The sequence below is a fragment of the Mesitornis unicolor genome, unplaced genomic scaffold (genome assembly GCF_000695765.1).
Source record: "Mesitornis unicolor isolate BGI_N332 unplaced genomic scaffold, ASM69576v1 scaffold16671, whole genome shotgun sequence".
Classification (NCBI taxonomy): Eukaryota; Metazoa; Chordata; class Aves; order Mesitornithiformes; family Mesitornithidae; genus Mesitornis; species Mesitornis unicolor.
The window spans coordinates 17,321-30,950 of NW_010166049.1; the positions used below are offsets into that span (position 1 = coordinate 17,321).

Genomic DNA, 13,630 nt, shown 5'->3' on the forward strand with positions numbered 1-13,630 from the left:
AGTGTATCGTCTTCCTCAGATAAGGGCATACTGTACCGTGAGGCTGTGCACAACAGCACAAGTGTGTTCCTGTTTCTTGTTTGATTGCCCATGATGGGAAATGAACATGATGCTTCTGTTTCTGTGCTTTAGAGTTAACATCCTACCGTGGTGCACGTAAGCATGAACTGGGTAGGCTGCAGCTTCTTGCAGGCCTTATTTACTGCAGTGGATCATCTTCAAAAGGACCTGAAATTTATTTCTCATGAACAAGAGGAATAGATGTTTGTTTCTGGAGCACAACAGTCACAAAGTGAAAAAGGTTAGTTCCATTGATCACTTTGAGTGGACACAGTTTCATTTCTGAACCTGAGGAGAGTAATCAATTTTATCCTGGATGCCATATTAAGATTATGCAGTACTACGTAGCTGACAGATGCATCCCATCCTGGAGCTGAAAATCTGGGGTAGGTGGGTTTGTTACCCAGTTCTCCTGTATGTAGCAGTTGCCTTTTAAATACTTAGGGAATATTTAGAATTCCAGCTCCTGTATGTAGCAGTTGCCTGTGTTTAAATACTTAGGGAATATTTAGAATTCCAGCTGTTTGATTTCACCGAGAGTTAGCCAGTTCTGTTTAGTGCTTCTCTTGTATATTTGCTCCTTAGGCTCCCAGTCATGAGAGTTAGCCAGTTCTGTTTCGTGCTTGTCTTGTATATTTGCTCCTTAGGCTCCCAGTCAGTGTGGCTCAGTTCTTAAGTCTGTAGCGTGGCAGAACTAATGGGAGTAGTCTGCACTTGATACACACAGGAGATAATGCAATAAACATAGTCTAAGGGGTGTGGGCTCTCAAGATGAATCTAGTGAAAGGTACCCATGTTGAGGGTAGGAATAAAAGAGGTATTAAAATAACCTGGTTGCTCCTACTACTTGGATTGAATGCCTCAGACAGTAGAAGCTTTCTTTGTACCGGTCCTGATGCTATAATTGCAGAGAATTACTTACAGCCCAGTTCAGGCCACTCGCTAATACCAAGGTTTATGTTGTGAAGGCTAGCACGGTACTTAACAAGTACCTAACCCTCTATGCTCGTCCAGCTCAAAATCACTGTTACAGCAGTTGCTGCTGACGTTACGCATCTTAACGCTGCTGTTTTAAACAGGCCAGGCCATCCTAGGCCATGCCGGATCAGTTGTGACTGTCAGTGTTAATACAAGGTGGGAAGGTGGAAATAAAAAAAGGCCGATGCTGCCTGCAGGTGGCGGTCTTGAACACCAGTGACTGCTGCTCTCTGCACAGCGAGGAACCCTTCTGGGAAGAAGGGAAGATCTTTTAAAATCACTGAATTAACCCAGCCGCACAGCTTACTTTAGCACTTTGCTTGACTTGTCTGAACCAGGAAAGAGTAGGTTAAAAATGCTTCCTTTTGCTCGCTTCAAAGGGTTCACATTTCTATAGGAAAGAGAAGCCTTACAGTGAGGTAGAAACAAGTTAACTTCTAGATGTTTAAATCCTGAAACACCTGGGCATCTGTGAGATAATAAAGCTGTACTGCCTGCTGGTACTTAAGAAAGCCCATTCTAATGTTGTTTTCAAACAAGGAGTTACATTCTTCTCAAGTAGAAAAAGAAGACCGTTTCAGGTCATTTTTGTGAAAAATGCTTAAACTGAAGCAAGCACCTTCACTACAGTCTGTAATTTTCCATTGCAAATCTTTTTCCTCTAAAATTTCTTCTCCTCTGGACTCCCAGGTTGCCTCAGCTGTCAAAGATTCATGCCACGAGAGAGCAAACAGTGCTGTGAGTGCTGGGCTGGCAAGCAGAGTTCAAGCTGAATCTGGTGAAGCAATTTTCTGTGTGCAGGCTCCACGTGGCTCAGGGCGCTGCAAAAGCTATGCAGAACTTCTCAAAGTCCCTTGAAGGGGAAGAAGTCAGCCCTGGCAGCTACTTACCAGTAGTTACAACTTCATTCTAATGATTTTCCTTTAATAGAAGTAATGCACTATTTTCTCTTACAATCGGTTTTGCTCTTATAGATTAAAAAAAACCCTCAGCAGTTGGATGTGTTTTGATAAGAATCTTTCTTTCCTACCTTGATGTCCGATAGTACATCCCAACTCATGAGATTTTTTTTCTTGCAGTTAATACTGCTCTATTTTTGGCTCAAAAAAAAACCCCCACCTGGGTTTTACCTGGGGCAAAATGTGCATCTTTAAAGTACCGTGGAGTTTGTGTGGCCAGTCTGACTGTTAATCACAGACAGTTTAATAAGTAAGTTGCATTTTTGCAAAACAGTGGAACTGTCTGGTGTGTAAGGGACGGTTTTAGTGAGTTGTCAAGATTTTGGTACAGTCAGCCCATAGACTTTGTTTTCACATCATTTTCATAAAATAAACGCCACTTTAAGGAATGACAAATTTGAACAAACTTTATGGGAGAAAAAAACCACCTCATTAAATCCATGTGTGGTGACATTGTGGAACTGCTGTCTTCCCAAATGCAAGTGTAGGAGGCCCTCAGCTCCAGGCTCAGCCTGTCCATTGGTCCTGGCCATCCCACCCACCTTGCAGGACTTCCCACTGTCCTTGAGCCAGCAAAAGGATGGTGAAGTAAACCCAAAGAAGGCAGCAGTACAGCTATGGAGAAGGTATCTTTAGATTTGTGGATAAAAGGGGTGCCCACTCTTTCTTGGCAGTTTGACATCTAAACTTTCAAGCATTATGTTTAGCACTTTTTCCCAGCTGGCCCACATATTACAGCACATGTTAAGACAACAGAGCAAGTGTCACTGAGAGCACAATCACTGTAGAATTACTCATGATACATGAGTATACCAGAACAAAATGTGCCTTTTTCACTGGTTTTGCCAGAAATAGGATTTTCCTGTGCTGTACATCAGCTTGTTCTACTTAGGGACTTTAGCGCTTTGATTCCCAACAGTTAAACATCCTAATGTCGAAAAAAACTCTTCCATTTCCTTCTGCAGGAGGTGATTTCTCTTCTCGGCATCTTCACGAGCACGTTCAGAATTCCTCAGCTTTATTTCCAGCATGGTGTATTTCTTTCGTTCTTGGTCCAGTTCTTCTTCTAACCTAACCACTTGTTTCCTCAGGTCTGCACTTGTTTCTTCAATTCTTAAAACCAAAGGAGAGAGAGAGAGAGGGAGGGAGAAAAAAAGAAGAGGGTTTTTAAATGTCTGGATAAATACTACTGGTAGCTACAACAAATTGAACTCGTTCCACTTGGAGCTAAAATATCTTCATTCTAAGAGGAAGTTTTAAGGGAGGGAGCTAATTGCCATTTCATTAATGTTGAGTTTAAGGGCAGAGGCTCATTCAAAGCCAGAGCCTCCTTTATTTGTATCTTGAGAAAATATGCTAAAGCCTTACCAAAAAACGCTTCTGTTTGGGCGACAGACAATGCCTGAGAAGATGCATTACTTCCTCAGGCTGATTTCAAATACATAATTCCTAAATAAAACTTTGGCTTCTGTTTTTCTGCTGGTACTGTGTTTCACTGGATGGATATCCAGCCGAGAGGAACATCCTCAGAGGTCAGGTAGGAATGAGGACGCAGTCCTTCCTCACCATCCCCAGTATGGTATTTTCTGTGAAGTGTGTCCCTGACAGTGGGGTAGGGGAATGGAGGTTTTTCATACTGTATGAGATCTTACAAAAAACACTTCCTATGAGGAAGAATCTGAAGATCAGACTTTAAATTTAATCTGTGCACAAAGCTCTAGTGCAAGACTCGGAGCTTTCCTCTAAGGAGGTCAAAGAACCTGTTTTGATTGGAAACAAGCACAGAAGTCACATCACTCGCTGTCCTCCACACCACGTTTCCTAAGCGCAAGACAAGAGTCGTAGTGGTAATGCAGAGGAGGGAGTGCATCGAGTTAGTTAAGAATTTCTGATCACTAGAATGATTCAGAAAGCGATTTTAAAAATTGGGCTTTTCCTGGGGAATGTGTCCCCCCTCTAAACCAAAACCAAACAACACAACAAGCCATCACCTCTTTGGTTCATTGACCAGTACAACATCCAGCTGTGGAGCTGAGGTGCCTGGCTTCCCTGTGAAGCTGTAAATGAGTTATTTTTAGACAGGGTAAATGACACTCAACAGGGGCATGCTACAGACTCAACAGCAACAAAAAAGGGACCTTTGTGACAGTCTCAGAAGGGTCTGAATTCCAGTTTGTGACCACCAAGAGGCAATTATGTGGGCAAGGCAGTGCATCTCCTTAAACTGTTCCTTCATCTATCTCTAAGGATGGCAATATTATCATTGCCAGAGTGTTCACAACAAATTAGAAGGTCACATGCAGGTGCAAAAATCACCAAGTCCAACAGGCCAACGCCTGCACTGAAGAGTGAGCAGGAAACCTGCCCCTCTTGGTGAAGGCAGACTTCTATCACCCCACTAGCTGGCTTCTGTAATACCAGAGGATTCTTCTACAGCGAGGGTGCTTACACGCACACAAACATGCACACACACTCTTTATAACATTTTTGTTACATCCTACGGCTCTGAGCTACCAACTAAAATTTTCCACCACAAAGTTGGGTCAACTGCAGCAGCCTGGACTAGCTGTCCATGTTCTGAATTACAGTGTCACAGTACTTCCTGCATTTCTGTACACACAACCTTACAGTCCTCTCCAAGATACTTCCAGTTTCTTAAAGAGTCCCAGGTGGTAAACATGAATTACTGCAACTCAACAGAGAATGCCTGATAATTATCCTGACCTCGAGGGAGAAATGCTCTGACACAGAGTGGTTACAGGAAGGCCATAAAACTTGCCTCCCTCTGAGTAAGAGAGGGAAAATGGGCAGTTGATGATGATAAATAACAGCTTTTCCATCAGCAAGTGTTCCTTACCTCTGCCCCAGGCAGGTACTGACTGCTTTCTCTCCACTTATGTATGTGCCAACAAAAAAAAAAGCTCCTACTCCTTCATTAAAACATGCCTTGCGACACACGCTGAGCTCTGCAAACCACACAAGCACATGTACAATTGTAAAGCAACTAATTATTACTTTTGGGGACTAAATTATCTTCAATAAAATAAAGCTAGTGAGGCAGCACAAAGCTTTCTTGCTATGCAGCCTCCCTTCTTTGCTAGCCAGCTCATGTCCTTCCACAGGAGCAAACTTTAATGCAGTTTCAAAAGGAACATATTTTTGCACATGTAAGTTGCTGCAGATGTAATAAAAACATTGCAGAATTTTTGAGAGCTGAAAAACTTGGCTTGAAATTCTTAGACTTGACAGCAAGATCCTTCGGGCTGTAATCCTGAACAGCTGGAGTCATCCTGTTTAATACAAAACAGCAGTGATTGCATCTTGCCTGGTTTTATGAAACTCAGTTCATTAGGCATTTTCCTCTTGGCTAGTTTGCCCTGTGACTCCTGGCCAATTCACAGTCCTCCTCTCCAGCACAGTGCTCCCTGTCCTGTCCAGCTGAAGAGGAAAGGCAGGTGCTGGAGCAGCTGGAACAGCTGGACTGAAGAACAGCTCTTCCTAGATATCCCTGATTCCAACAGCTGAAGGCCCTGTTGGAACAATTTCACTGATAAGAGGTGGAAAGCCGTCTCTTCCCCCAGACAGCAGGTAAAAATGTGCAGATACACCGTGCCAAGCTTTGCAGCCTGGTCTCCTTTATGTTTATTACTCCGTATCCCTACAACAAGGCTTGCCAGGGCAGCTCTGCAGGTTTAAATGCAAGGCATATACCTTCATTTCCCTCCCATTCTGCATCAGTAGGGCAGCTAAAAAAAAACCAAAACAAACCAAAAACCCAAATAAGCCATGAACTATCATCAGACCTTTTCCAACACACCATGCTAGCAACCAGTGTTCTCGTTAGCTCTTCTACCTGGAACACAAGGTGCAGATGAGCTTTTGTCCCACACTGAGGTGTTAGAGGGGAACTGAAACCCCTACTTGGCCCGATTCTCCTTCCAGCTTCACATACCAAGGTGGGACAATGCAAGAGGCAGAAAAGCTGCAGAGGCTGGCAAGCCATCACCATAGGAAATCATCATAAAATAAAGCAAGACAGTAGCAAGTGAAATTCCTACCTTAACAGCTGGCCCACTGGGAGAGATCACAGTTCAGATCCATTTTTGAGAAATAACAAGAAAAAAGAGACAACAAGCATAGCCTAAAGCTGTGCTATACAATCCCTACAGTCACATGTGCTTTTGGGATGCTGATTGGAAATTGAGGCATATAAATGCTACCAGAGTTTTAAAAATTGAAGGAGTATAACATTAACACCTTAACACACAAAAAAGCTGAGAACTTGGACTCTTTGTAAGCAGTGGGACTACAGCCCTTCAGTGTGAAGTACCAGTGCTGCAGAGCTCAGGCCAACCATGATTCTTCTGTATTGTAACACGATGTGCAATTTTGCATATGGCTGTATGTTAAAACATAACTAATTGCTTTAAGCAACAATATTTCACGTGCTTATTTCCCTACTTGCCCGTAAGTCATTCTATTAAGCACTTAGTACTCCCATAAAACCCAATAGACTGAGTCACACAAACTAATAAACAGGACTTCCTACCTGCTAATACTTCCTCAGCCCCTGTCCTCACACACCTCTTTCCCAAACACTGGAAGGAATTTTTCTGAGCACAGATTTAATGAGCAGCACCAGCAGCTGGAGCTGTGCAAGTGAACATGAGAGCAGGCAAAGAACTGCCCAGTTCACACGTGTGCTGTGCAGGCAGCACCTTGCTGCCTCTTGAAGCCACTGGCTGGCCATAGGAGCAAAGTACTACTGCAAGTACATAAGAAATCAGATAATAGGTTTCTAGAAGTTCAACACAAAAAGACTGCTGACAAGGTTCTAGCTGAAATGTAGTCCAAACACCACCACTACCAAAAAAAACCAACAAACCAACCCTGGAGAATAGTCAGGATCAGGTTACTGAGGAATGTTTCTGTTGGGAAAAGCAGCAAGAAGCCCTCAATTTCAGCCTGATTTGGTACAAATCTCAGCACCCACGCAGACCAACAGCGTTCTTGCTGAGGCCTGACCACCCTCGGTCCCAATCCCTACCTCTATCATGTTTGCTTTGCTGTTTCTCCCAGGACACTGATGAAGAACAGACTTTGGCAATACCTGTGCAGTTCTGAATTCCAGTGAAAACATAGAATGTTAAATATTGGAATTCCCTGTGTGGCAGAAATCCCCCCTCTTTTTTTTTTTTCCTTTCTTTGATCCTCTCTTAGATAAGAGAGAGAAAAGTTGGATTCAGAGAGCAGCAAGGAAAGAGCAGAACCAAATCTCCCGACTCTTAAACCCAAACTCCAAGTCTGAGAACCTGATACGCTTGGTAGCGCACACCCACGTTCAAACAGGGCTAATGCTGACAGACAACTCCCTGTCGCCTCTGCAGATGACGTTACCTTTTGATACTAGTCTCATACTCAGTCCTCTGTTTGCTCAGTTCTGTCTTTAGCTCCACCACCAAGCTCTGCAAGGCCCTGGAGCATTTGACAGAGTCTCTGGAAGCCGCAGCAGGGTTGCTTTGTTCACTGCTGCTGGTGCTGCATGCGTCAAACCTGTCGATGCTGTTCTCTAGATCTGCAGTCTTGACCTCACTCTGAGACAGCGAGCCCTGAGTTACCCACTCCGTTTTGAGAGAGCTTAAAGCAGAAGAGTCACTGGCCCGGCAGGCCGGACAACTGCTGACCGAGTCCACCACGGAGATTTCACACGACGACGTAGACCACGTGGTGCTGGCCATGCTGTGAGTGCTAAGGGAGAGGCTGGACGAAGGGACGTTGTCGTACGTAGAGAGTCTCTGGGAAGAACACGAGTCTTTAACTCGCTCCCCAGAGGCTGTCCGGCGATGGCCTCGGAGGGAGTACAGTCCGTTCATCAACCAGTTCCCACCAGAGGAGAGGTTGGGGATATCTAAGGATGAGCTGCCCAGTTTTGGACTCACAGACCGTGCTCCCTGCTGGCGGAAGGAGTATTTCCACGGAGGTAGCGTCTGCACTCTTTTGCTGGGGCTGGTGGCAGGCTGAGTCAATTTGCCACTGTGCTCTGAGGGAGTGTTTTTCACCGCAGGTCCAGGGGTGGCCTCTAGTGCCACAGCATTGCTAGAAGACAAATCAGCGGGGCCGGGAATGCTGTTCTCTGCCTTGCTGTCCTCTCCGTCCTCCTCAGAGATCCACTCCACAGTGCTGCGTTGACGCACAGGTCTGATTTCCAGCTGGCTCCCTGGCACATCTGCCTGAGGAACAGCAAAGATTCGCCCCTGTTCACTTATCAGCACTGTCATCAGGTGCTGAACTAGCGAGGTGCCTGTGGGGAGAAGACAAAGGCAAGCAGTTGGTGAGACGTGGAAGACCCCAGACACTAACCTGTCCTGTGAGATGCCCTGTGAGGCAGGGCTGTGGCCACCATGCACTGCAGGTGTCTGCACAAACAACTGCTCTGGGCCTTTTTGCACAGGATGACAAAGAGACAGGAATTGTTCCCTTTGCTGGAAAGGGGGACTGTGAAGGAAGCAGGTATCGGTGCAACCCATTAACGTAGCTGACTAGCAGAGTACAAATGATCCCTAGCAACGATAAATAAATTGGCCTGCTCAAGGACATCTTTGAGGAGGACACCCGGAAAACAGGGCACGTCTGTACCACACCAAGGCACAGGGTGCAGAACCAGCATCAGTCTCAGTGTGGACATCCATGCGGGACAGCATAGCCCCGTGCAGAGATGCATGCCAGCTCCTGTGCGCACAAACCTGTTTTCAGGGATGGAGCACCTCTCTGTTCAGCTTCCAAAACCAGCAGGTTTCCACACCTCTGGTGCACCCATAGTCTTATCAGGCCCAGAGCTAGTATTTGTTGAATAACCATAAATTTCAGCTTGGGCCTGCTGCTGCACTCAGTGTATTGAGAAACTTACTTACAGAAAGCATAACATCTGTGTGATACATGCATCTGCACAAGGTGTACAGCACGTACAGAAAGAACTTGCACTTATTTAAATCCACAGAGAGAAGCTGTCACTGTTTTCCCATAGTGGAGAAGACCATTATGAACCAATAAAGAACACCACTTACCAAACCTAATACAAAGCACTTTCTACAAAAGAGAAAAACCTTAAAAAGAGAAAACATGTAATTAATTCTATCTTTAATCATTGTCTGAAATAGAAAATAAGACCAACATATCCAGGTGTTCAAGACAAAAGCCTGAATTTAATAATGAGGTTTCGACCTGATAGCAAAAAGGGACTGAGCTCTCCTACAACTTCTATTTTATGTCTGTGAGTGCAGGGAGAGATAAGACCAACATATCCAGGTGTTCAAGACAAAAGCCTGACTTTAATAATGAGGTTTCAACCCGATAGCAAAAGGGACTGAGCTCACCTACAACTTCTATTTTATGTCTGTGAGTGCAGGGAGAGAAATAAAATAAATCTCTCTGGAAATAAGGGCACTCCTAACAATTTAGCTGTCAAACTTCAGATATTTCTATTTGAAGTTCATGTTTTAAATGTGAGAGAGACACCACTGAAGTGTTTTTTATTAAGAACTGGCAGTGGTATTTTCCTTTATCAGTTGATTTAGCAGATCTGTATTATCCTGAAGGTAAAAAAAAAATAAAATTGAGTCTTTCCACTTCTCTGTTACTTCTATTTAACCAATCTTCTATACTCGACTAACAATAAAACAAAACATTCTCAGTGCTGTTCCTTATGAGGATAATGATGAAGTCTAAAAATCCACTCACTAGATCCCCATTTTTCTACAGTTCAGGTCTCTGCTAATACAGAATTCCAGGTCACTTCACTGTTATATTTTCATATGATGATTAGGAGACCATGAGACCACATCCATGGTGCCTGTGCACCTACACACAGTACAAGCACCCCTGCCATCAGCTGAACTGCACAATGAAACACCTGAGATGAACCAAACCCAAACTTGTCATCTGTACCAGCTGAGCATGTTGCTGCCCAAGCTGTAAGACTCGAACCATCGCTGCCCAAATGGCCACTAGGGGAAGTCACAGCATCACGCAACAAATTGAGGCTTTGGCTACTCCCAACTTTAAAATGCTGGAAAAACTCAGCAACTACTCCCGCACTCCCTTTTTCTCCTCTCCACATTTTTGCATCCCTCCTCTCCGAGGGGGTCTCTATGCTGACCTAAGTAACACACCCCGCTTCTCTGTGGCAAGCTTCAAGTCCCTGAACAACAACAGTGTGTCAGGCCGTGGTCTGAAGTTGGCCGTTGCCTTACAGCAAGTTGCCACCTGTAAGGCACACATCTGCAGTGCTTTTCAGAGGTCACTTGTGTAGAACTAAAGGCGTTGTTGCTGCTGCAGCGTGATAAAGCTGGCACTGTGTGAAGGACTTCCACCACGTAGAACACCACATCAGCTGTCCCCTACAGCTAGGGAGCAGTGCCAGAGCTGAGTTCAAACATCCTGGGCTCCTGGGCACAGCATCTCCATCTGTGCCTAACACTGTATGAACCCATTAATTCTTTTTGCAGGCTTGCCAAGTTCCCACAAAACTTGAAGCAAAAACTCTGCTAAATTTTGCCTCACAGTAGTTGCTCTCCAGTGCCACCTGGGAGAAGAGCTGGATCACAGCCCTAAGTGTCAGCCAGACAGAGATCATGTGCTGGGCACTCCCTGACCCATACGGAGGTAGATAATTTTCAAGCTTCGGATAGTTATTTCCAAAATTATCAGAGATGTTCAATTCATTCCTTGGGTTCTGTGAAGTTCTGACCCATACACAGTCTGCTTAGAAGACAACACTTCTAAGACACCTAGTTACAAGCACCGTGGCACAGTAACAACTACAGCACCTCTTTCATTGTGGGCTGGATGTCCTTTACAGGGAGCTGTCTAACCACCGAAATGCACCAACACTGAATGAGAGCAGTTTGGTACCTAAACATGGTCCTTCTGAAGAGCTTTTGAGCTTTCATTGTAGCAGTGCATTCAAAAAGATTTTCACAGAACAACTTAGAACAGGGCAGAGGCATCTCCATGAGGTAGAGAGGAGAGATACTACCAGGTTAGTGGTGAGTTGGGTAAGAGAGGCCAACCAGTCCATCCCCCCACAGGCACTGCTGAAAGCGACTGCCTGACTTGTTGCTGGCTGTGCCGTCAAGTGAAACATCTACCAATGAAGGTATGGCATTCAGCATACTCTTACAGCTCCAAAACACAGTCGCTGTGTTCTCTCACAAGCGTAATACCTACCTTCCATCATGGTCACTGGGTCTTCCATTTTGGGTCGTAATATATTTGGTCCAAATACTGTAGCCAGGTTCTGGACGCTCATCTTGTTAATGCTGGAATGAGCCTGAACTTCATCAAGGAACCTTGAAAAGCCCCCCCAGAGAAATCAAAGGAGGAGAAGAATAAGAAGTCACATCTCATACTTAGATTGGAGGCATTCTGGGGCAGGAACAGTTTTGCCCTGTGTTTATACAACCCTGATACCTGAAATGCTTCTAGGGAATAATGCAGCTTAGGTACTCAATAATAACCCCAAATCTCTCCTAGTGTATGAAAAAAAGAGGACAAGATGATTTCTGCCAAAAGTAGCAGCCTACCAGTGATCTAGCCTTCTACTGGGTATGAAAGGACAGATTTCCACATTTTTATAGGACCTTCTCCAATCACACAGATGGTCTTCTGCCAGTGTTCACTTACAGATGTAACAGAAGTAAAAAGACACTTCACATTTCTCATCCTAGAACTAACAGCCTGTGCAAAGATACAGATAAAGAGGTAGCCCAAATGCGTCTTGTAAATGCATCACCTGGGCAAACATCAACACATGAAAAAAGACCAGGTAAGCCAAAGACAGCACGTGAAGAAACCCAGATAGACTGGCTATCCCTGTGTATAAGCTGGAAAACAGCAGAAAGTTTCTAACAGTTAATGATTTTGTAAATTGGAACTGCCTCCGAATAGGAGTTACAGTAAGAGAAAAGCTATAAAAAACCCACTTAAATAGCTTGCACACAATTAGCCAAGTTGTAAAAAGGACTACATGACATGTAAACCTACAACAGCAGGAAACAGGACTCGGTGGCCTCAGAAGTGATCAGACTCGCTCGATGTGTATTCTGTTTTCTAAGCTATTGTTATTTTTTGGATGTTTGGAGGGGTTTTGGCAGGAAAAAAGTTTCCTTGTCATTCTGCACTCCTTTGCCAATTTTTGAATGCTTCTACTTGCAGCATGACTTTTCTAGGCACTCCCATTTTTCCTGTGACTTTTCCTTGGGGCAGACACTGTGCTAAGTCGCAAGAACCCTCAGTTTTCTTCACTAAGTCAGAAGCAAGTTCTACTTGCCTTTTCTTTCCTCAGGGCTTCACTTAGAAACATGTACAATTATATTCCCCTGCCTCAGCCATTCACGTGTGGAGGTGCTCAGGTACTAAAACAAATGGCTATAGAAGCACGTAGTGAGGTAAAAGAATTTTTTTAACACTTACAAAAATATGTTTCAGAAATGTTATCCTCCTGTGCACTTGAGAAAGATGCGGCATATCTTGCCTAAGTCACTAGCTTCATGTCAGTGTTTGTGTCTACTGCCTGCACCAGATGTGTAAATCCCACTGGTCATAGAGGGACTGGCTACCACGGAGACTAGGGTACAACGTAAAGTTCACTGTGTTGTATGTAGCGTAACAGTCTGCTCCAGCTCCTAGAACACATGGCAGCCCGCTCTGCAAAAACTGGGAAGGTCAGCAGAGAGATGAGGGGAAACAAGGCTGGAGAGTCCTTGCTGCTCTTGAGAAGCAGCCGCTCCCAACCCCACTGCCAAACCACAGCTGAGGCCAGATGGCTATTCTGACTGCATCTGCTACTCAGCTTGTGTCATAAATCTTCCAAGTGTGCACTACCTGGAAAAAATGCCTTTCTTTACTGATCTTAAAGTGCTTCTGAAATAAACAATATGATATATTAGCACCACTCACGCCTAGCCTGTGGGTGACAGCAATTAGCTTGGCTGATGCTCTTGGATAAACCAAGAGCTTCCTTCAGTTGGGCTGCACACTCACCTCCACATGTTTTATAGGAGCAGTAATTTACATGTAAGTGATGTTTGAATATTCATACTTTCAGAGTAAATTATTTCATACAAGACCGAGTCTCACAAAACTTAGTGACTTTTCCAACTGTTAACTAATTTCACTTACTTGCATATGTATTTGAGGAGGTTGTAGTTGGCTTGGGGCAAATTCTTCACCTGTTTAACCAGTTCCTGGGTACCCTGAGGAACAGGAAAAACAAGAAGGAGAGCTATAAATATAAATGATGCAAAGCACACATGACCTCCTGCAGTACTACAAAGTTCTCTTTCCGGAGTCAAAACTATGAACAATGTGTGATAACACAAGGAGGCTTTCTTTAAATAAATTGGTGACATCCAGTGTGTTGTGCCTTACCAAAATCTCAGTGTCCAGAACTTGACTGAGTTCTCAAAATCAGTGGAAATCCTCCTGTCAACTTTAATGGTTGATGTAGAAGCCTTCAATTAGTGAGGCCTGCCGGTCTTCAAAGTCTGCCCATTGGCTTTGGTGTGAATGCACCAGCAAATGTGCCTTTGCAGCACCCCACCTATTGAAACTTTGAGGCATTCACAGAATCACAG

General features: G+C 44.4%; 1 protein-coding gene across 1 annotated transcript; it reads right to left on the reverse strand.

The window, feature by feature from the left end:
- Nucleotides 1-2,677: 2,677 nt before the first annotated feature.
- On the reverse strand, nucleotides 2,678-13,249 carry ARHGAP22 (Rho GTPase activating protein 22; the record flags this gene model as incomplete). Its single annotated transcript, XM_010194845.1, has 5 exons — nucleotides 2,678-3,110; nucleotides 7,395-8,298; nucleotides 11,223-11,344; nucleotides 12,879-12,917; nucleotides 13,176-13,249. Coding segments are annotated over 5 exons (1,368 nt in total), but the record flags the coding sequence as incomplete, so codon positions are not given.
- Between the last annotated feature and the right edge of the window lie 381 nt (nucleotides 13,250-13,630).